General features: G+C 38.1%; 1 protein-coding gene across 1 annotated transcript in view; it reads right to left on the bottom strand.

Annotated features, from left to right (window-relative positions):
• LOC137391028 (cilia- and flagella-associated protein 46-like) overlaps positions 1–25283 on the bottom strand; it is a 53190-nt gene that overhangs the window by 2664 nt on the left and 25243 nt on the right. The window contains 24 exon segments of the mRNA XM_068077371.1: positions 60–162; positions 311–499; positions 1095–1306; positions 3332–3450; positions 5115–5279; positions 5609–5708; positions 7571–7848; positions 7940–8076; positions 8198–8387; positions 9457–9693; positions 10129–10356; positions 13369–13515; positions 14425–14515; positions 16714–16955; positions 17910–18026; positions 19096–19194; positions 19340–19447; positions 19531–19672; positions 20494–20642; positions 20729–20887; positions 22011–22121; positions 22982–23151; positions 23532–23588; positions 24027–24182. Coding sequence (XP_067933472.1) covers positions 60–162; positions 311–499; positions 1095–1306; positions 3332–3450; positions 5115–5279; positions 5609–5708; positions 7571–7848; positions 7940–8076; positions 8198–8387; positions 9457–9693; positions 10129–10356; positions 13369–13515; positions 14425–14515; positions 16714–16955; positions 17910–18026; positions 19096–19194; positions 19340–19447; positions 19531–19672; positions 20494–20642; positions 20729–20887; positions 22011–22121; positions 22982–23151; positions 23532–23588; positions 24027–24182 — 3706 coding nt within the window.

The following is a 25283-nucleotide window of genomic DNA, read 5'->3' on the forward strand; positions in this document are numbered from 1 at the left end:
TCATATTTAGTTGCTACAACCGACACAGAGATTATTTTTCACGAACGTAATATACACACCTCGGCTCATGCTCCAGATGAGTGACTCCGATCCACCTGGTAGTAAATTGCTGGTTGTACTTGTTGTACAGCGAGTCAAATATCTTCATAGGACTGTCATCATCTGGTAACAGACACGTAATGCTGTGCACAAACTTTTCTGCATTTACCATCAATATAGTCGGTATACTCAATGACATCACAGAACTATATGAATAATAGCGCAAAGTGACAGAAAGGAGCCATTATATCCATCTTATAGAAAGCCTTACCATCCTCAACAAGGTCACCGTGAGGGTCAACCATGTACTTAATATTGTTGGTGTCAACAGGGAGGCAGTTTGCCGGCACAGGTCGATCTAATGGAATGTACTTGGCCTGTTTCTTATTAGCATCTCTTGCCCCAGGTATACGGGACGGAATGGCATTTTTCAACTGCTGCTTAGCTTTGAGTTCTTCAGCTATAAGAAATGTCACTCAAATGTATGGAAATATCAAAGATCACTTATTAGGTGAATGGCTAAACTGTCAACTGTTGACTTGCGGTCATAGTCAGGTCATCACAGATTAGAATTATCACCAAATATATTTATAGATATAAATATCTAAAACAATTCTGGCAGATCGAAGTTTCTTTTCTAATATTTAATTTGTGTTTTAGGTTTGAAACATCCACGAAAGAGAGCATATGAACAAAACAAAGGTTGGTGGCTGATGGTTGGTTGTTTAACATGTAACAGTGAGGCAGCGAAAATCTGCATTTTAGAAATTAGCATGTCAGATGCACTCTTTGCAGCATTTTGTTGAAAAAATTGTTGAACGATTATTAGTTTTTTTACTGTGCTACAGAAGAGCTCACAGAAATTTTCACATTCATCGATATGAGTACATTAGTTAGATACTGAAAAATTTATGTACCTATTTAAAGATATATTTGAGCAGAAAATTTAAAGCTGATATGTTTGGTTATATATACTACAAATTAATAGACTAAAACTTGTCCTACAGCAATTCCTAGAGTTATCAGTTCATATAAATGATTAAACTTATACGTACGTGTTAGCTGCTCCTGGTGATATCTATGATAGAGCATCTGCAACGATAGGTCACGGCTCATTGATGTGATGCTGCTCGATTCAAACATGTTCAGCGCTTCCAAGGGCAGCTCCAATAGGAGACAATCCGCTAGCAGTACCACCGTGTCCATCACCTCTGGCACTACAGCGCCTTTCTTATTGTCGGCAGTAGTGCTAGAAACTGTTGGCGGTCTGCAAGAACAGCGTAACTCAAGCTAAGAAAGCAGCTGTCTTGATCAGTAAGACCTTCCACAGAATAATAAAGTCAGGCTCTACTCAATATATGTTGTTTAACACTTGTAACAAACTGAACAAACAATTTTCAGTAATTCAAAAATTTAAGTATTTGGAACATAAAATACTAAATTATGCAAAATTTGTGCTGGATAACAGACCTAAGAAACTGAACAGAAAAATATGGTACAACAAAAATTTGCCTGAGAAATGCTCAGAAATAAAAGCATAGCCAACAGAAGGACAGATGGAAGGTGTAATCATGCACTATGTATAGCTAACAGAAGGACAGGTAGTAGGTGTAGTCATGTACTATGTACAGCAAACAGAAGGACAGGTGGAAGGTGTAGTCATATGCTATGTATAGCTAACAGAAGGACAGGCGGTAGGTGTAGTCATGTACTATGTATAGCTAACAGAAGGACAGGTGGTAGGTGTAGTCATATACTATGTACAGCAAACAGAAGGACAGGTGGAAGGTGTAGTCATATGCTATGTATAGCTAACAGAAGGACAGGTGGTAGGTGTAGTCATGTACTATGTATAGCTAACAGAAGGACAGGTGGTAGGTGTAGTCATGTACTATGTATAGCTAACAGAAGGACAGGTGGTAGGTGTAGTCATATGCTATGTATAGCTAACAGAAGGACAGGTGGTAGGCGTAGACAAATGCTATGTACAGCTATTAGAAGGACAAGTGGAAGGTGTAGTCATGTACTATGTACAGCTAACAGAAGGACAGGTAGTAGGTGTAGTCATGTACTATGTACAGCTAACAGAAGGACAGGTAGTAGGTGTAGTCATGTACTATGTACAGCTAACAGAAGAACAGGTGGTAGGTGTAATCATGTACTATGTATAGCTAACAGAAGGACAGGTGGTAGGTGTAGTCATATGCTATGTATAGCTAACAGAAGGACAGGTGGTAGGTGTAGACAAATGCTATGTACAGCTATTAGAAGGACAAGTGGAAGGTGTAGTCATGTACTATGTACAGCTAACAGAACGACAGGTGATAGGTGTACTGTTGTACTGTGTACAGCTAACAGAAGGACAGGTGGTAGGTGTAATCATGTACTATGTACAGCTAACAGAAGGACAGGTGGTAGGTGTAATCATATGCTATGTACAGCTAACAGAAGGACAGCTGGAAAGTGTAGTCATGTGATATGTATAGGTAACAGAAGGACAGGTGGAAGGTGTAGTCCTGTACTATGTACAGCTAACAGAAGGACATGTGGTAGGTGTAGTCATGTACTATGTACAGCTAACAGAAGGACAGGTGGAAGGTGTAGTCATATGCTATGTACAGCTAACAGAAGGACAGGTGGAAAGTGTAATCATGTGCTATGTATAGCTCTCTAAGTGCTAGCGTGGAGTGCGATACAAGGCCTCATAAATTTGATACAAACTTGGCATATTTGCTCAGTCTCCTTCTCTGACCAGAGGAAGCACTCAGGAGCTGCACCAGCCTTTAAGAAGAAGCTGTTCATGTCAGAAATATGAGGAAGATAACATGAGAAGAGAGTGATGTTTATTGTTTATAAATACCAACTCGTGACCTTCGAGCTCGGCTAGTGTGTCCTAACTACTATAGCTTCTCTACTAAGGATGCTACAGAATTGACTGGCTGCAGGAATGGAAAGTGTACGAGTGGTAATATGCGGGTAATAGTGGACAGAATATTGGCTTTAATGAGTGATCGCCTGAGTGGAGAGAGCGGCGCTATCAGAATAGAGGTCAACATGGAACAGAAAAAAGCAGCAAGGCAGCGATGGATGTAACAACCTGCGACCCATTTGATTCGTATAAGTTGATCTAAAGGCAGAGAGGATAACATTATGAAAAATGAAGATTATGAAAAAGTAAAATGAACTTATCATGCAAAGTGCGGTACGTTGTTAAGTAGTTAGGTAACTCTATGACACAGATCTGACATAGACACAACCAGAAGTTATTGTTCATGTATCTTTGTATGCACACCTGATGTCAATGTCTAATAGACTAGCCATTGGCTGGACATACTCCTCCATTTCCTGTAGGATCGTCTCAAACTGTCCTTGAAGCTCACTTTCGTCTTCTTCCTCATTCAAGTCATCAAGCTACAAGAAAAATACGCAAGTCGACCATTGAGTAAAATGAGGGGTCTCCGGTTTATGGAAGAATCGATGTGATGCCTATTAGCTATCATAGTATAAGAATTACTAATTGGTCACACAACAAAAGTACAGCATCTCCACTTTTGTAATATGTAAGTTTCCTCTGTAAAGGCCAACACTACCCCAAGCAATGTTTTCTACAGTTTAGGGAGTTATTTTCTCAACAGCTTTTGAACAAAAGTTTTGTCAACAAAATGTAATAGCCCTTGATCCATTAATGTGAAATTCGACACTGAACAATGGGTGCTATACAGATTGGATGAGTATTGCATGCCTGAGGGCTGACATAACCATTGTGGAGCATTTTAAAATGCAGTTCTACTTTTTGTATTGGATCGATGTTTGTTTGTAATGCACCCAGTAAATGTTGTATAATTACAGTCTGAAAACCCCTAAATGTAGCAGAGCAGAAATTGCCTCAAGTGCACCATCATTGCATGTAAGTGAGACAGATGCTATTGAGCATGTTGGAGTGTAAACAGGAAAAATACTAGCAGATTGTAAGTTAGCAAAAAGTCGATGAATAGATGGGTGGCGACTGTTATATATGAGTCCATTTGTGTCATAATTAAGCTCAAAAGCTACTAACATAATATTCACATGGTTGGAGTCTAGAGGTTTTGTTAGCAATTCCATGTCTATGTTGAGGCGACAAGTGACAACACATTCATGCAATAAAAAGCCGCAATCTCTCAGTGACAACGGATAGAGACGTGTTACATGACCAGACCATATATCGAATAAGAAAGATTAAAGGTTATCATGCTCAGGGCTGGGAAAAAGTAAAACTTGATGATCAGCATAGAAAAGCGGTTTTTAGTGCTTTGCCATGGAAGGAAATAGTTACATTTAGAGAAAAGATTTTAAAGGAAAAGGAAACAAGGAGCATGAGGCATGAAATACAAGCATAAAAAGTGATTTCGGAAAACAACCAGCAGTGAAAACACCAGTAACATTATTTTCAATTGTTTTGGACAACACAATTATCTTCCTTGTCAAATAAATTGAAAGAAAATCTACATACAGTTAAAATAAATTTCAAACAAAGTTAACTATGTAAGTTAATCATGTATATGAATGAATTATGTGTATTTAAATTTATCATTAAAATTCAAATCTGAGATTTTCCACTGCTGGTTTGAATAACTTTGATTGGCTCCCTGACTGATAACACAGAATGCCTCACCTTAGCCCGTCTCTTCCGCCGCTTCTACATGCAGCATGCAATCATATCAAAATTATACAATAAAGTAAACATATTAGGAACCTGTGGCACCTTAGTCATGCCCAGGATGAGACAACTCAGAGAATAAAAGGTGACTGACAAGTTATTTACATTATACGGCGAGAGAGGATATGTAAATCTGCTACAATTGACATTTTCAGCAGAAGTGTACTCCAGTGAGGCAGAGAGTTATTACAATTCAGAAGAGATCAGTTACAGGTTCAGTTTTCAAAGAAATAAAAAATCAATACATTTTCAAGCGGCTACCGATGACCCAAAGGCAAAAGGTGAGATGACTTGTACCCCACATCGATCCTCTCTATTAGTCCTAGTGTTAGCCTTAAAAACTGAGAGTTAGACCTAGCTGAATAGATCTACTTACCGGCTGCGCGACCTCACCGATGCTCTCCAACATTCTCTCCTGCTGCTTCACTATTGTTCTCTGGTACTCCTGTTTGAGCAGAGTCGTCATAACCTCAAACTTGTGGTCTCTCATCTTCTCTATGATTCCATCAAGTTTGTTCTGATCCACTTCTATCCTCTGCACCTAAAAGCAGACAAAAAACTATAACATCACAAAGGAGTAATTATATTTTAAAGGCATGTTAAGAATTGTAGATGTTCCCACATGCTTGCGCTAGTGCAACAGGAAGAATACAAGTAACTAACTAAACAATCTGTAGTATAGAGCCCATTAGCAAGTAACTTCAAGGCTTTATAGTTTCAGCGTTGTTCTGTTGAATTACTGAAAGATGAACTCAAGAATGCAGATAATAAAACAACCACTGCTCGTCCCCTGCCGATAATCTGACAAAAGCTTTGATTATGACAAGCTAAGAGTTGTCTTGTCTGAATTAGTCTAAAGAAGTATCTCACCTTAGCTTTGGAAAAAGAGGTAGAAATAAGTCCTTTACTTTTATCTGTTTTCTTTCCCACAGCTTCTGGTCTATCCAGTACAGCGCCATACAAGTACCGTCTAAAATATAACATAATCATAACATATTATAATATTAACTTAGTATATTATATATATAATGTCAATCTATATAATGTATAAATCTCAGTATTTGTCTGCCAGTCATCTGTCTAACTATGACGATAAAGTTTTAAAGTTGAAAAATCGCTTCACACTGGATTTGAACTCGGGACCTCCAGGTCTGCATGCCAGCAAACTAACCCAAAACAGTACGCTGTCCTTGCCACACTAAGGAATAAAAGGGTCAATACTTTTGCAGTGAAAATAATATTGGCCAGATTGATGTTACGCGCAACATCAAGCCGGCTTCACGGCTATTGCTATAGTAAAAATTTAGACTAGCTTAAGTTACTCACCAGGTAAGTTACTCAAATTCATTGCGCAATTATTTAATTACCCGTGCAACACCAGGCATTCACCGGGCTGTGTCTGTCTGTGCGAAGCAATGCTTAAAAGTTAGAAAAAATAATATATCACACCAGAATTGAACTTCAATCGAACTTGCTAAGCCTGGCACGGTAGTTAGGCATGCTACCAACTGCACCACTCTGCCACCTTGCTTATTCGTGCAGTAATTGTGCAGATAAATACTACACATGACGATCTCTCACAACACACTGGACTACTAGCGTACTATTCTATCTACATGTATATATATCTATATATACATAAATCTCAAAGTTTGTCGTCTGACGTCTGTCCAGTTATAGCGATAAAGTTTTAGGAATGGAAAATGTGCTTCGTACTGAATTTGAACTCACAAAAATTGCAACCACAAGTCTGCAAACACGTGCACCTAACCACAAGGCTAAGCCATTCTTATCATTCTTAGCTATTTTATCTATGGTATCTTTATCGCTAAATGCGGAGGTACTTTTTTTTACCAACTAATATTACTTTTTGCATTTACTTTGCTTATAAAAAAATTTTAAAACCTACTTTAAAATGGGTTTTGAATGTATAGATAGCTTCGGTTACAACAATAACCTTTTTATACGCACACTTCTATGTAATCATTGTTATTAGTAATTCAACATATTCATGATTTTTATATTGTTTTCTCAATTCGTAATAATTGTATCAGTTTCAGATCGTTTTCATTGAAATCATTGTAGCAAAACGGACTACCTATCCATTACTTGATAATTATTTCACATTTAAGCACCTTTACAGTTGTTTTATTTTTCTCTTAATATATTTGAACTGCAAAAAGCACTTTTCCCATGTTATGAAGTTTAAAAATTAGAATAGTAAATGTTGTATATGTTAAAAAAAAAACAATTTTTTGTCCCAAAACTTTTTCCCAGTTTTATATCATACTAACTGAATGCCCGGACAATGCCGAACATTCAACTAGTATGATATAAAAAACCAGGATTAGTAATAGCAGCCATTAAATTTTGAAACATTTTCTAACCAGTGAGAGCAGAATATTAATGGTTGTCCTGCTGTAGCATTGTTAGAGTAACCACATTAATATGTGTAAATTAGTAGTGTGTCTGAAGTGTATTAAAATAGTTAAATTTAATAAATGACCCGTTGATTCCTAAATAGATTGCACTAGACTAACCTGGTTGAGCATGTCAGAACTTAAATGACAAGCAAACAGATTTATGACTAGAATACCTACAATGATAACTCTATCAACACGATATTGAATACTATTATACTTGAACACACACTGCAACCAGTCGAGCAATGGTTCACATGCATGTATAACCTATCTCTAGATATTTTTTCCAGCAAAGGGCATGAGACATTAATAGCAATTCGCCGGTTGAACCTTTGCAGTTTGTCTACACTTGCCAGAGAAGACGACTCCACTGTAAGTTTAGTCATGCGCGTACACTGCCTGTTCTTACCTGCATGGAGAGTGCTGAAGCACTAGCAACTGCCAGTTGGTAGGCATCTCCCTTATCAACTCAGGATGATTGGGTGAGATGGAAAGCTTTTGCCACGCTTGTCCCTCTTCCAATATCCGACATATGTCAGCAAACAGCTGACTAGAGGTCAGGTTGGTAGTAATGCAGGAAGACATGATTTGGTCATGCAACTTGACTAGCGCTGCCTTACGCGATGCCATCGGATCCTTGTAAGTGGCATTAAGTAGCAACTTCATGTCTATCGAGGCACAGCAGCTCTATAAGAGGATTATCTAACAGTGATGCAGAATTGAACCAAGAAGTCATGAAACAGGCAAGGACGACACGCGTGATTACGGTTAGTTGTACCTGATACAGAGCTAAGTACTGCGAGCTGCTTCCAGTGTCAAACTGAGCGTAACATTCAACTAACTCAAAGCTGAGCATTTTAGCCTTTTCAATGAGAGAATGAGCAAGACTCAGTTGTAGTCCTTGACCCAGCAATTCTGCAAAATACAAGCATTTATGATTAGTCCACCACATAAACTTATAATACATCGCCTAATGTATGTGAGTTTTCCAAAGTGGTCATAGGTAGCAGCTGATTGGCAACTGATGAAGTAATACCTGTGGCTTGGGAGAGCTGTTGCAGAGCCAACGCTTCATTTGTACTAATCAGATTCATCTCCCCTGCTATTCTCTGAAAGTCCTTAGTCTCAGTATCTAACTGCTCAGCTTCCTCTTCAGCGGGGGCCTCTGAGCCACCATCCGCCTCATCAGCATTTGCCATCATCGTTTTAACGAGATGTGCAACCATCTGCTTTGGCGTATAAATGATTAAAAATATTGTAAAAGGAAAATAATAAACGGAAAAACAATTTCTGATGTAGCATTTTATAAAGTTTCTTGCGGAGTGTCAATAAATTTTAGCCTGTATTAACTAATATAAAACTTGAGTCTTTGTGCACACAAGGTTTAGTGGGTCAAGCCATGTTATCATAATGAACAATTGAAAGAAGTAGACTAAATGAAAGCCTTTTGCTATAAAATTGTGCGGTCAGAGACTGATTTCATACAAAACTGAAATGAAATTACTCTTCTGTTTAATACTCCTCTGATAACACTACTCTGGCCAATCAACTACTGCACAGTTGGTCACACTAGCCAATGAGCTACTGCGGAATACACTGTACTACCCAATGAGCTACTACAGAGTACATCACTATAGCCAATGAGCTACTACAGAGTACTCCACACTAGCCAATGAGCTCCTACAGAGTACATCACTATAGCCGATGAGCTCCTACAGAGTACATCGCTATAGCCAATGAGCTACTACAGAGTACATCACTATAGCCAATGAGCTACTACATAGTACATCACTATAGCCAATGAGCTACTACAGAGTACTCCACACTAGCCAATGAGCTACCACAGAATACATCACTATAGCCAATGAGCTCCTACAGTGAGTCCCTTATAGAGAAACAAACTAGATTGTAAGAATTTTATTGCCTAAGTCAGTAGGATAGAAGTGATACTAATGTAGATAATAAAAGTATGAGTATTTAGAGCATACATTTCAAAAGCCTATATAGCCTTTCATATCCACTCACATTAGCCACAAATTTAGGACTAATATTTATGTTAAAGCAACAGTTATTTTGGATTTATAACAACGGACCAAAAGAGTGTCACTATGAAATGAGCCATCAGTTGAGTTAAAGCTCATGTAGCTGTAGTAAACTCAGTTAGTTCTACCAAACATATTGTAGTTCGATTTTAGGTGACAAACCAACTCGATAAAATTGTAGAGTATTGCTGAGAAAGCAACTCCAACTTTTTAGCAACTTGCTCTGAACAATGTCACAATGAGTCACACTTGCCTCGGAATCTACATTCCAGCGACCAGGAGAATCCATATTGGTGTAAAGGGAGAGGAGACGCAGACACTTGCCCCCGCAGTAGAGAGCCTCAGACTTCAGTAGGGCTATATTAGAACATAAGTGAAAGCAGCCCGTGATGATCGACATTATCATCTGCGCGACTGATGCAGTCATATGCATCCAAGCAAGCTCAGCTTCACTGTAAACTGGCGTCTGTCTGATAGCTTCCTCGACTACCTAACATATGCACATGAGTGTGTGTATGAGTACAGGACATGCACGTGGGCAACCCAACCATAAGACAACCAAAACTTTGGACAAATCAACTTGGGTTTGTCTAAGAGTGGACTAATACTGACAGAAAGCTTTCTTTGCAAAGCTACCTTTTGATTATATGATTTACAAGAAAAATACACATCCGCTGCCACAGTCCATTTTACATATAGATTTGAGCTAGCAACTATAGCCTAAAGCTAGCTGAAATGCACAATCCAAAGTAGTCTAACTAGTTTACCCACTTTAACTGTTTTATGCCAGCAAATTCAACTGCCATGACTAAATGAAGCAAAGGAAGGCCAAACCTTCAAACAAGGTCAACTTCACATCTTGCAACTAGGCCCACTGAGGGTGCCCACTGAGGGTGCTCAATGAGCACAGTCCAGACACACTGACCTTCTGCACGTGACCTTTGGTCTTCTCAAGATCATGTTCGGCTTTCTTTTCCTCAACATGGCACTCTAAGATCTGGAGAAGAATCTGGGCAAGGCACAGCTGTATGTTGACATACTCTCTTTGCACTGGCAGACTCACTTTCGGCAAGTCACATGGCAGCATAGAAGCTGTAGTTGAGAAGGTTAATTCTGTGGATGCCGAGCAGGCCTCCTTTAGGATGCCATATGCCTGAAGAAAGAAAGATGGTTGCTATGCAACGGCATCCGAGTGTGAGCAGTAAACGGATGCAACGAAAAGTATGTCGACATGAGCTTAATATGCAGGCTCCTAATGCCATATACTAAGTTTCAATACAGGGACAGCGGAGCGACACCCCCCACCATGTGGTGCTGAAATGTCATCATGGAACCAGCTGTGTCACTCTCCTTCAGCCACGATTCAGTGTCGCTGGTTGGAAATGAAAACACCTGTGCAAAGCATCATCTTTGTACCATAGAGACGGCCTTAGCGACCAAGGGAATTGCACTTGTACATGCAAATAGATGTTGCTTTCCTCTTGCTTCTATGTAGACATATGCCCGGACAAGAGGCATCGCCCAACCAATCACTCTACTATAGTGCCCTATGAAACATGATCTGCTTGTGGATCTAGTGTAGCGTTTCACTACTAGCTTACCCAGAAGTGCCTACACTATCGATGTATGAAAACTTAGTAAAAGATTCACTGTATTCTATGAAGCTTCTGACACCAAAGAGATTTTGTTCATCGATGACGTTAGGATCACCTTGAAATACAATCTTATTAACATACATTACAAACTTTGAGCAAATATCTGATTCCACAACAAAATTCCTAGCATACAATATCTGAAGGTTTTTAAGACGTTGTTAGTTTATAAATCAATACATACATGTATGTGCAGGGTTTCAGACACATAAATTAGCTCTACATAATATTATGCAGGGTTTCATTTCTTCCTCTCCTAGTTTTAGAATTATAGATTCCAAGAAGACTAGTTAGAGTGGTAGTAGTGGTGACAGAACGGAAGGCAATGCTTTTCTCTTAGATTAAAAAGAAAATTCTAGAAAATAAGAACATTCAGATCAACTCTCCAAAGTCATCTGTGGTTATTGTGAAGCAAAAAGTTGGAAAGACTTTTAGAAAAAAACTTGAAGTGAGTGAATGCAAAACAAAATGTAAAAATATCAAATGCAAATATCGAAAATAAAACAAGTTAACTGTTAACTATTAAAGTCAACGATTAACTGTTCGTTTTTGAGCTTTTAAGAGCTTGTAATCACATTTCCACATATTTTGCACCTACAACACAGCAGAGAAAGACATGGTGAATCTTTTGATACCAAATAACTGTAATGCGAATTTTGTTGCAAGTCAACCTTTAAATAAGTTACGCTCTTCATAAAGTTCACAAATAAATCTTGCCAAGGCTGCACCTATTGTCTATCTTCAACTTACCTGCATTTGCTGATTATTGCTGTAATAATTCAGTTTTGTCATCTAATTTTTTTGCACAATTTTATATAATGCATAAATCTTAATGTTATATACAATCACTATAATAATGTTAAAAACTTAATAAAAAAGTAGTTATTATTAAGTTTTTAACTGAGAAACAAACTAAATGAAATGCAGTCATGTAAGAATAATTATATATAACAGTTCTGAGATACAATAAAGATATTGAAAAAGATTAACTGTTACGCCAACTTCTGTTGCGTACAACTAATAACTCGATTGTTAACAACTTGGCGGAGATGTGCAGATGAGATGTTTTTAATATACAGTGCGCCCTCGCGGTACGATGTGCCTGTTATACGGTTTATTCACCTTACAAAGTGAAACACAATGAATTGTCAATGATTTTTCATCCTCGCCATGCAAATCCTAATTCGCCATACGAATTCAACAAAAAATTTCGCTTGAAATTCCAAATTGGCAGTTGGTGTGCTTTTTACCTAGAAATAACAAAATGCCAATATACTGTTCACTGAAAACCTTCTCACACAACCGGAAAGGGATACGATGACTGACTTCTCTCAGTTTAGCATTCCTCGTATGAAAAGCGGTGACATTTTACCTTTTGAACCTGTAGCAAAGTTGGAGTTGCAATCTCTTTGAACAGAGAGTCACGGATCAGACAACTTCTTTTAGCCAGCTAACAAAAATCCACTTCGTTACGTATTAAATTTATTTTCAAGTGTACAGTAACATAATTAGCATTGATACATTTTTGCCTCTCTCTGCTCTACCCGCTACATGCACCAGCTCAAGTCACATTACTCTAAAGATACAGTAATACGGTAGGATGAAAAAAGTTTTAATGAGGTCGGCTAAAATTTATTATGAAGACGAAGTCAGGAACTGATAGGTAATAAAATTTTGGCGAAGAAAAAGTCGAAGCTCAAGTAAAATAGTTAAAAATACATGGTAAAACTTAACATTTAGTGTGTATTTAGTGAGCTAAATTCATTTAAATAAATTCAATGTTTATGTTATACATCTATCTTGAAGGTAATTGATGGTACCCGTAATTGGCGATAGTATTTGATTGAACACCGTAATGTTACATTTTATCGCGGATCATAGCTACTAAATACACTAAAGTTACTGAGGGTAACTATAGTTACTAAGGTTAATATACTATTTTGTTACTAATTTTAATATGTACAGTACGTATACAAAATTTGGATGATTTTTATTAGAGTGTGTTTGCATTATATGATTACTATGGGTTTCTATACCCCTCTATGCAACATTGCTGCTATATGATGCCAACACTAGAACGAATTTAAGTCGTTTAGCGAGGGGGCACTGTACATCGCTAATTAAAGTCGTATAGCGAGAGGGCACTGTACATCTCTAATGAAAGTCGTATGGCGAGAGGGCACTGTACATCTCTAATTAAAGTCGTATAGCGAGGGGGCACTGTACATCTCTAATGAAAGTCGTATGGCGAGAGGGCACTGTACATCTCTAATTAAAGTCGTATAGCGAGGGGGCACTGTACATCTCTAATTAAAGTCGTATGGCGAGAGGGCACTGTACATCTCTAATTAAAGTCGTATGGCGAGGATGCACCGTAAAAAGCTGGTAAGACTGCTAGCCTGTGTTACCTTGATAAGCTGGTAAGACTGTTAGCCTGTGTTACTATGATAAGCTGGTAAGACTGTTAGCCTGTGTTACTATGATAAGCTGGTAAGACTGCTAGCCTGTGTTACCTTGATAAGCAGTTCATGTTTGAGGTTCATATCAGAGTGTGCCTGATCAGCTAGTTTGCTCCAGACAAGTCCAACTTCTCTGTACACCTCTATAGCCTCCCTCACACATCTGTAGCGCAGGAGCTTGTCTCCAGCCTCCTTCCATTTCTGAACCCAAAAGCAAACAGATTATTGTGACCAGTAATAATGTGAAATTAAGTCAAAGGCATGCTTCCAATTAATACCAGGCAAAAACTGAAAGCTGGAGTCAGGTATATACACTGCTGTAGTCATAATATATACGACTGTAGTCATAATATACACTAATGTAGTCATAATATACACTACTGTAGTCATAATATACACTACTGTAGTCATAATATACACTAATGTAGTCATAATATACACTACTGTAGTCATAATATATACTACTGTAGTTATAATATATACTACTGCAGTCATAATATATACTACTGTAGTCATAATATACACTACTGTAGTCATAATATACACTAATGTAGTCATAATATACACTACTGTAGTCATAATATACACTACTGTAGTCATAATATACACTACTGTAGTCATAATATACACTACTGTAGTCATAATATATACTACTGTAGTCATAATATATACTACTGTAGTCATAATATACACAAATGTAGTCATAATATACACAAATGTAGTCATAATATACACTACTGTAGTCATAATATACACTAATGTAGTCATAATATACACTACCGTAGTCATAATATACGCTACTGTAGTCATAATATATACTGTAGTAGTCATAATATATACTGCTGTAGTCATACATATGTACTGATGTAGCCAAACATATGTACTGTTGGAATCATACACATGTACTTTTGGCACCTTTGTATGCACTGTAGGGACCATTTACATGTACTGTTGGCATATACTAATGCAGTCATGAATATGTAATGTTGGAGCACAATGCCTATGTACTTTTGGCATCATACGATGTACTTTTTTAGTTATCCCTATGCGCTATCAGAGTCATACACAATGAAAATTATATTTTAAAGAAATAAAGAGAGCACAACTCACATCAAGAGAACTAGAGATGGCTTTGAGATACCGAGGTTTGAGAATTGCTTTAAAATGTTCCATGTACATGTCGGTTCGAGTCTTTGCAAGCCTGCAGAAGATAATGCAGTGGATATGTGATGGTTAGCCATACAGAGATCCTGTACACAACCTCTTACAGACTTAATTATCTGAGCTATCACTTGTCTAACAGCAGGAGCAACAACATTGAATACAGGAGCTTCATATGGTTACAAGATTCATTATTAGCAGTTATCTTTCCTTGCTTTTTTAGTGAAATATTCTCATACTGAGGTTTAAGGCTGCAGACTATCCTGCTTACCTACAAGTTATTAGAAAGATAGCGAAATCCCATATAATCAAATACAATAAAAATTATGGAAATACTCATTACAGTGAGGAAAAAACCTTTTATGCACATCATAACCATAACTATCACGTACAACTTTTATCATATTTACTAGGGAAATCAGACAGGCTGATTCCTATTTTGTACTCAAAATAAAGATTGGTCCATTAACTTATAGAGTAATGAAAGCTTTTTTACAGCGCTTTAATATCGGTCTCGAAAACAACATGATCGGCACAACAAGCTACGCCCATAAATATGTGACGTAACCTAGCTTTTTAGGAACAAAAGTTAGGGATGTTTAGTCCGATTTAGAATTATAGAAATGGGTGTCTTAAAAGCCATTATTATCTAACTTCAGCCTTCAAAATAATCTCAGTCTTTTTTGAAAGGTAGATAAGATATTTAACATTGCATATTTAAGAATGAGCTCAAAAAGCACGAGAACAACGCTAGCTTGTGATAAAATTGCGCTTTTTTGAGCTCATTTTTCTCGGCATTCAGGCTATTAAACATCCTGTAACAGGCTAAAAGCAATTTTAAATAGTTAATCTACCTTTCATAAAAAACTGAGATTATTTTACAGGCTAAATTTAGATAATAATGGGTCTTAACCCTTTCACTGCCGTAGATGCATAAATGCATTTTCGTGAGACCACTGACATAGACGCATTATTGCGACTTTCCCAGCAATTGTGTAGTTACCTAATTTTATTATTCGTTGACAGCATAACCCACAGTCTTTAAGACTTTTAGGAAATTGACAGTGTTGTCAAAAGATTTGTCTATAAAATTAGCCTAAAATAACGAAGCAATTTAAAACTTTTGATTGAGCATTTCTAATTTAATAACGAACATTTTTTGTGTGTGAGTTCATTAATTACCGCGCGCGAGTCAGAAAACAGGTAATTAGTTATGTTGGTGACATTATAGCCAATTCAAATTCAGATTTTCGTGATTATACAGATAATTAAAGCAGGAGCACTGTCTCTGATAGTGGTGATAGTAATAATTTTGTAAGAGTAAGGAACATGATGGAGGATCGTTTTAGCTTCGCATCGATCGTAGCTTCACACAGCTTTATCATCGCACAAAGCTTTAACCATCATTGCATAGCAATGATGGTTAAAATGTTGGCAAATTAAAATATGTAACAAAAATGTTCTAGATAGAGATTAAAATTGGAAAAAATACTGTTTACATATCATGAAGCAATATCGGTAATTTTTGGTAAAATGACTGGCACTTGGCAGATACCCAAATTTGTACATGCTTGGCAGTGAAAGGGTTAAGAGACCCATCTCTATAATTCTAAATCAGACTAGACACCCCTAACTTCCGTTGCTAAAAAGCTAGGTTACGTCACATATTCAGGGGCGGAGCTTGTTGTGCCGATTGCGTTGTTTTCGAGACGGATACTGAAACGCTTTAAAAAGCCTTAATGATTTTGAAGGTTAATGAACCAAGTTTTATTTTGAAAACAAAACCGGAAACAGCATGTCTGATTTACTTAGAAAATACGATAAAAGTTGTATCTGACAGTTATGGTTTAACATTCAATATTGTAACAAATGGGTTTTTCATGCAAGTCATAACACACTGGAAGTATGTCCTCACAACTCCAACATGTAAATGAAAAGTGAACGAATATTTGAGTACTGCTGTATCGAGCATTGCTGCATTGTGTAGTGCTGCAATGAGTATTGCTACATTGCAGTGTTGCGATGAGTATTGCTGCATTGAATATTAGTGCATTGAATATTACTGTATGGTGTACTACTGCAATAAGTATTGCTGTATTGTATATTACTGCATTGAGTATTGCTGCTTTGAGTATTGCTGCATTGAGTATTGCTGCATTGATTATTGATGCATTGAACAGTTAAAAATAAGTATGAGCAATGAACAATGCATGAAACTAATCATACTTAGCCTCAAGCATGCCCATCACATAGCCATTAGTCGAGACCTCTGCAGGCCGCTGTTGGAAAACCTCTTTAAGCATGTTCAGTGCATCCACGCAGGTGTTGCTCGCCTTCTGCATGTTCATACGGAGACTGGTATCCTCGCTCTGACAGTCAGCTATGAGGCTGCATGTCTCATACCAGTACTTCTCATCGGCACAGCCAATCATATTTTGTGACTCGAGGACCATTTTAATAGCCTGAGCATACTGGCTCTCCTGCAATGGAAAGGTTGACCGTGAGATGTCACTTACTGAAAGCTTGTATAGTATAGAAGTGATACGGATACCAGACATTACTTGACAGATATCCAGTATATAATCAAAGTGTAAGAAGTTGGCAACATACTGAGAGATGGTAACACATGCAGCGGATATTCATAACTTGTAGAGCACCAGATTCGTATGTCAAGTCAACGACATGCACCCATGACATGCTACATATGATATACTACGTACATATGCATAAATAAAGTCAACTATATGGGTATATCGTATGCAACATGCACACATAGTCAAATCAGTGGCCTAGAATATGCAAAAACAACAGAACAAATAAAATTTTCATATGGTATGCTATAGTACATATCATGAGTAAAAAACCTGTGACTATTATATGATACATATACAAAAAATAACAGAAAGTACATATGGCATTGCTACACATTTGTACATAGAGTAATCCAAATTGTCATACCATATGCCTCTTATACACACAGAGAGTCAGTCACATGTACATGTGATCCACTATATAGAGACACATAGAGTCAGTCATATGTACATATGATATGCTTGATATACACGCAAAATATCAGTTGCGTGTGCATATGATATGCTACCTATAGCCACACAGAGTCAGTCACATGTACATATATTATGCCTTATATACACACACAGATCAAGTCACAGGTAAATATGTTATGCCTCGTATACACACACACAGTCAGCCACATGTACAGATGATATGTCTCATATACACACAGAGTCAGCCACCTGTACATATGATATACCTCATATACACACACAGAGTCAGCCACATGTACATATGATATACCTCATATACACACACAGAGTCAGCCACCTGTACATATGATATACCTCATAAGCACACATAAAACCGAGCTTATGTCTATATATTACTAGTAGACACAATGTGAGTTCTCAAATACATACCTTATAGGCGAGGACAGCCAGCAAATGGAGTATCTCAGCCTGGAGAGATACTTCCTCAAATTCCTTGGCAGACGTAAGAGCAGCGTGCAAGTACTGCCTGGCTGGCTGGTTCATTCCCTAAAACCACGGCAGTACTCACATATGTACCATATGTGCATAAACATTACTTGTGGGTCAGCGACAAGTACATTAGCAGCTAAGTAGAGATCATAAACAAAGAAAAGAGCGAATGTAAATTAGGTCGCTGTAGATTGATTCAATCATGACTCTCCCCCAGCAACATCTGTTGAACATGCAGAAGTGGCTAGCTAACTGTACAAATGGCAAATCGGACAAAAATTTATAGCCAGTTATAACAAACATTCTCTAGCCTATGTACACTCCTGACAACTGTAATTGCGACCATGCTTGCTAGCCATTTGCCCTATGGAGCCCGAGCACCTGTACCAGCTTGGCACCACCAAAAAACTGACTAGATGCTATAAACTATGCACTCATCTTACTTTATAAGGAAACATAACCAATAAACTGTTACGTAAGACAAATTGAAAGCGCTAAGAAATTGTCCCTAACCGTCTATTTACAACCTGCCAATGCAGCTCTTGTTTACACGGACAAATCCTGAACGTTAAGAATTAAAAACTGGACTATTTAAAGTGAATTGCGTCAGACTGTAAATGCTATTTCTAGTTCACATTTCAGCAGTTTCATATTTCTTTCAGTCATTTTCTGCTAACCAAAAGTGATTAAAACACAGTAATGAATGAATACTGCATTAAAATATCTCGAAGATCCCCCTCGAAGATCAAATATGATGCCCGCTGAGCCTACTGCAAACAGACGCTGTGAGTGTTTTTAAGAACCTTGTTGCACAAACAGCGGCTCTGTGATCTTAATGAACATGGCTGAACATGTCTGAGCCCAGCGGCAAGGAAACCTTCGCTAATGGAGACATGCCCAGTTGCAGAAAGTAGTTTATGGTTAGATGCCATTCCTGTCAAAACCAGTGATTTTTCTGGAAAATGGACCCCAAACTGCTGTTTGCAAGTTAGGTGATCCACACAACTAGGCCACGGCTGCTCTCTGTAAAACCCTCCAAGTGAAATTATAAGCAGTACATTACTAGCTGGTAAAGACTGTGCTCCAAACTCTTCATAACCTCATCAAAAAACATAGAGGTACTCACGAGTCTTAGAAGAACCTTTGCAGTGTTTGTCCACACTTGCCTCAGGTTTATAGAGCTGAGCTTTTGTCCGAGATGGGGTGTCCCTGTAGCCTCCTCCTCCTTAATACACAGTTTAATAACTTATATTAGCACGCAAAGCTCAAGACTACATTTTATTAAATAACAATTTATGATTTAAAAACCTGCAGAAACCAAAAGTTGAACGTTAGCCAGAATTGCGCGTCTTGAGCAACAAATTGCTGACCTTCTGGGGAGCTGACAGCTGGGCAGCCATTGTGCTGTCACCTGCATTATTTTCTGCATCGAGAAACTCTTGTAATGAAGCCTGTATTCTCTTCTCTTGTTCCTCCACCTGCGATTATAATATGGTACAGAGTGCGCAACTTGGAGCCATTAATGGTAAAATAATAGCTCAGGCTTGCTTACTGTTCTCACCTGGTACTGTTTCTCCTTGAAGACAGCCATGCTTATCCATGATGAGGCCAAGTCAAGTTCCACTGGCACAATATGGCCAACTAGTTTTTCATGGAACTTGACTCCATCGAGGAGGTTTAGTTCAAGGCAAACCTCTATGGAGCTATAAATGATACAATCAGTAGAGCTATACATCATAAACCCAAGTCTATTATAGCTCGTATCTAAGCAACTTCTCAGCCATCATTCATGCCATGTATAAAACTGTACAGGTATCACATAGTGATGTGAATTAAGCTAATACTAAAGAAGGCTCGTCATGTACAGGTTTTCTGAGTCAACATTTCTAGCAGGGTTATGCTCTCTGAGGAACCAATAGGGCTGATTAGGTTAAATATTCACCATCATGTGAGTTAAAGTTTTACCTTCTCTCTTCGAGTATTGGAAAAGGTTATACATGTGACTCAAGTAGTCCTTGACATTGCTAGTTATTATCATTAACAACAGTGAAATAGTTAAAACTTTTAAAGTGTTGTCTCACTAAAAAGGAGCTTGTGAGGGTGGCTAGTCTGCAGGGAGTGTTAGTACACCCTGTTAGTCTGCAGGTAGTGTTAATACACCCTGATAGTCTGCAGGGAATGTTAGTACACCCTGATAGTCTGCATGGAGTGTTATTACACCCTGTTAGTCTGCAGGTAGTGTTAATACACCCTGATAGTCTTCAGGGAGTGTTAGTACACCCTGATAGTCTGCATGGAGTGTTAGTACACCCTGTTAGTCTGCAGGTAATGTTAATACACCCTGATAGCCTGCAGGGAGTGTTAGTACACCATGTTACTCTGCAGGTAGTGTTAGTACACCCTGATAGTCTGCAGGGAGTGTTAGCGCAGCATATGATCATACGTCTACTCATTAGTAATAGTATGTTACTGGTATCAGACTGCTACTGCAGTTGCTCCCATTGAACACAGTCAATAAACTTACACCAGATGTACTAAAATGTTGCTTGCTTGGCTTTTAGCCAAAGATCTAGTGAGGAGATCTTCAAAAGCAAGGAGTGGCAAGCAAAGGTGATTGTAGCCACAGCTCCTCAGCATGGATACCATGTTGTCCAACATGTGCAGCAGCAGGGTCTGTAAACAAGAGGAAGTACTTATTGATAGACAAGGTTTAGTTGGCAGTAAAAACACTCTGACTGCAGAATACCACAACTACTGACTGGCTTTGTAATTGTTGTGTCATTGATAGCAGCTTTTCGCATCAAAGCATTTCCAACAGCATCGACAACCTCATCAGGTGCATCAAATAGACTCCATTCTTCTACGGATGAAGGGAGGTGATCTAACGGTCCCTTGCGCTTGGGTCTTTCCTTTGTAGGCTAAAAACATGAGAGTTAAATTATATAAGTGGCGGTAATATGGCACAAGTGTAAATGGCACAAAAACAGGTAAAAACTCTCTAGGATTCAACTTACAACTAGCTTGATATTTATGACCGTAGCTTTTGGGATACCTGATATCAACTACTCTATCAGTCATTAGAGCAGTCATCTCTGTAGTCGACAGTCAATCTGATAGAAATATGAAAATCACAACTATTCCGAAAGACTGAAATGTGTTTGGTCAGAACTCAAAGTATTCAATTTATAACCTCATGCGCTAATTTGAGCATGAACTATTTGAGCATTTGAGCATGGATGTTGAGAGAAAGAAATCTCTCACCAATGGAGTACGTTAACAAACGGGATACTGTTTATTCGAAGCATTCAAACTGTAAAATAATGAGGCTTTGACATCTGACAAGTGGCTCAGATGTAAACCTGTGTTATCTGTGCCACAAATTGAGAAGCGCTATTATCTTACTACTGCTAGAACTAAACTTGCGAAAATAATAAGATTAGACGGTATTATTATTATAGTATTATTATTATTATCTGATTGATCATATTATAAGTTACTTTTGGAGACCAATAAAGTGAGGATCTTCATTTAAACTGTTTTTATCTTTTTTACGACTGCAATAGCCCGAAATTTCACCAGTAATTCATCACGTACCTTCGATGCAGCACATTGACTGCAATATTGCAGGATTTTGTTCATATAATTGAATAAATATTGGCAGAACGAAGCGAGGTAACAAATATGCAGCTAAAGCAACAGTTAACAGGTCAAGAATGAAAAATAAACAAATAAAACAACTGAATCAAACCTTGCCATTATGCTTCTTTCCTGGCAATTTTACCCCTTGTGTAGATCGTGGAGATGAGTTTTTGTTCTGGCAGAGCAAAGACAAATTTATAGAGAACACAATTCTTGACTAATTTTAGGTTACCCAACCTTTTACTGCCAAGAGGAGTAGTAACCAGTGAACATGTTTCATACCCTTTCTTATTGAAAGAATGTCCAATACTTCATCGTAACTATGGTTATTATGGCAACCATGGTAACTATGGTAACTGAAAATATAGACATACAAACGAATATAGTTTGAATCATACTCACAGCTTCTTTCTCTTTTCCTTTACCCTTCTTAGCTGATTTACCAGCCTCGGCAGCGGCAGCAGCTTGCTTAGCCATCTCTTTTATAACAGGGCCAACAGTTGAAAGCATCAGCTACAGCAAAATAAACTGTGTCACCCACAAAAATAACTCTGCTAGCGGCAGCTTGTGATATTGATATAGTTTTTTCTGCAGCTATTTTAGGAATTCCTTGCTAATTTCTATCTCAAGAGATCGTCTTTCTACGATTTTATAACAACTTTTCAGCAACTGTTAGAGATGTGCTCAAATACAGCAACAACACACTTAAAATAACATGAAAAAAACTGGGTTTAGTTATGTAAGCAAGAGATTTTTACTCAAAGTTTTAGAGAATTTAATCAAAAAGTATCCGCATTTTTCTATCCTTTGTGAATGTTTGGCCAGAATGTTTTAAAATTAAAATCGACCAAATTTGATTGCAGCTAAAATGCTCATGAAAAATTATGTGTAAAAATTATGTCACTAGTTCCGCGGCTGCCTGTATACCTTGTTATCGATATCGGCTATTGATGACATCATTAATGATATCATCAATGATATCCTTAACGATATCAATAGTTCAAGTTGAAGCTCAGGTTGCAACTTTACAGCTCTCTATTCTGTCGGTCTCTTTGCCAAAGTGCAATTATAAACGTCATAAATGCACTTTCACTTGAATGTTTTAACGGTGATAAAGTTTTAGTGATTTTAATCTTGAAACATGCTGGCAATCAGATCACTTCAAACATCAAAAATCACCACAAATGATACAAAAATATCAATAATCTCTAATAAAGTCAACTAAAGTTTTGAGTAAGTTCATCTTTAAAGGCAACTAATAATACAACAACGGCTTTCACATGGTAATACAAGACAAGGGATGACAACTTCAAAATAACTTTTTGTTTTACATTCATATAAAGAAGACAATATTGAACAGTGACCAAATTCACCTGCCACATCCTGTGTAGGTAACCGTATGCAGAGAAGCAGTAGTTATTATAGGAGGAAGACCCTTGACCTGAGATAGAAGCGGCCATGATGCTTATCCGCAGAAGGTACTCCAGCTGCCTCATATCAGTCAGGTCAGACAGACTCAAGTCTTCCGCCTCTATTTTCAAACCTACAGAATGTGATGATATCATAACAGTTATTCACAAGTGAAGCAAAAGTGGCATGCATTGCAAACGGTGAACTTCGCCAAATACTGTAAAGTATTTGTTTTGAAAAACTATTAAATCGTTCATTACTTTTTAAAACTAAATTAAAATCTTGTGATGAGACTCAATGATCATAGAAACAGGGTAACACGCAAACACAGAAAGTGTTACCACAATCTGATAGAGTTGGAAATTTAGACAGAACAATAGACATAGTACATCAAACAGCCAGCTACCCAGAATGCATTGCAATCACATTCTAGCACCCAATTGTTGAATAGGAAGAAGTTGAGAAAGACGAAGAGTGAAAGAAGGCGGGAAGGGAGACACACGCTCTGCCTACCAATAGAGGCGACTTGATCACACTCTGGGGTTTCGAGTTTAGGAGGTTCTATTCGAACTGCAACGTATAATGCTCGGTCCAAAGAACACAATCAACAACACAAACACCGGATATGAACTACTACTTTATATACTAAGAGTGCATAGACTGCTCTATTACACGCAGTGTGGTTTCAAGTTACCACAACGCTGTGCTGCAGACGAGATATGATGGTATTATCTATGAGGTAGTGTGTTATCACATTAAAATCTTCATTTTATGGAAGAATACATTAACACACAGGTACACACTATCTATAGTACAATGCTATGCGTAACAACAGTGCAACGAGTCTAAGCGATGCAACGATACTAAACAGTGAAGCACATCTGTTAATATCAAATGCATGGATATGAAGAATAAGAGAGACAGGAAATGAACAAAAAACTAAACTTGAAGCTCGCATAAAGTTTACAATATTTAACTTTCCTGGCATCGTGCCAGCTGCTAACTCACCTATCTCTGCCTTCTTCTCCACGGGAATGTAGTCTTCCTCATTGATTTCTACATTCTCAGGTTCCAGTGATTCATTTTTTGCTGATCGCTGCTTCTCGGTAGCTTTACTCGGAGTCAAATCTCTTTTTTCCTCAGGTGTCTTAGTTTTCTTATGCCCTGTAAAGGTACAATCACTGTGACACACTGACCTATAAAAAGTGTGAAGGTTTTCTCGCCAAAAGAGCCAATGACAAAACTCTTGACAAACTTGTGTACATTTTCAATACTTTTAGATCTAGTGTTCAGATATAAAAGTTCATACTAGAGCTTTTTGTGAGGGCAATAAAAATTGCGACAGACATTATTACCAGATTCAAACTGCACTCATGCAAGTTCCAAAATTCTCGCCAGGCTTGCCTTTAGTCTCCCTCTCTTCCCATCACACCTCAACACATGATAAGGCTTCTCCCATCATACTTCAACACACATGATATAGGCTCCTCCCATCATACCTCAACACATGAGATAGTCTCCTCCCATCACACCTCAACAAATGATATAGGCTCATCCCATCATACTTCAACACATGGGATAGGCTCCTCCCATCACACCTCAACACATGATATAGGCTCCTCCCATCATACTTCAACACATGAGATAGGCTCCTCCTATCACACCTCAACACATGATATAGGCTCCTCCCATCATACTTCAACACATGAGATAGGCTCCTCCTATCACACCTCAACACATGATATAGGCTCCTCCCATCACACCTCAACACATGATATAGGCTCCTCCCATCACACCTCAACACATGATATAGGCTCCTCCCATCATACTTCAACACTTGAGATAGGCTCCTCCCATCATACTTCAACACATGAGATAGGCTCCTCCTATCACACCTCAACACATGATATAGGCCACCCATCATACATCAACACATGATATAGGCTCCTCCCATCATACTTCAACACATGAGATAGGCTCCTCCTATCACACCTCAACACATGATATAGGCTCCTCCCATCACACCTCAACACATGATATAGGCTCCTCCCATCACACCTCAACACATGATATAGGCTCCTCCCATCATACTTCAACACTTGAGATAGGCTCCTTCCATCATACTTCAACACATGAGATAGGCTCCTCCTATCACACCTCAACACATGATATAGGCCACCCATCATACATCAACACATGATATAGGCTCCTCCCATCATACTTTCCATCATACTTCAACACATGAGATAGGCTCCTCCTATCACA

The sequence above is a fragment of the Watersipora subatra genome, chromosome 1 (assembly GCF_963576615.1).
Source record: "Watersipora subatra chromosome 1, tzWatSuba1.1, whole genome shotgun sequence".
In the NCBI taxonomy this organism is placed as follows: domain Eukaryota; kingdom Metazoa; phylum Bryozoa; class Gymnolaemata; order Cheilostomatida; family Watersiporidae; genus Watersipora; species Watersipora subatra.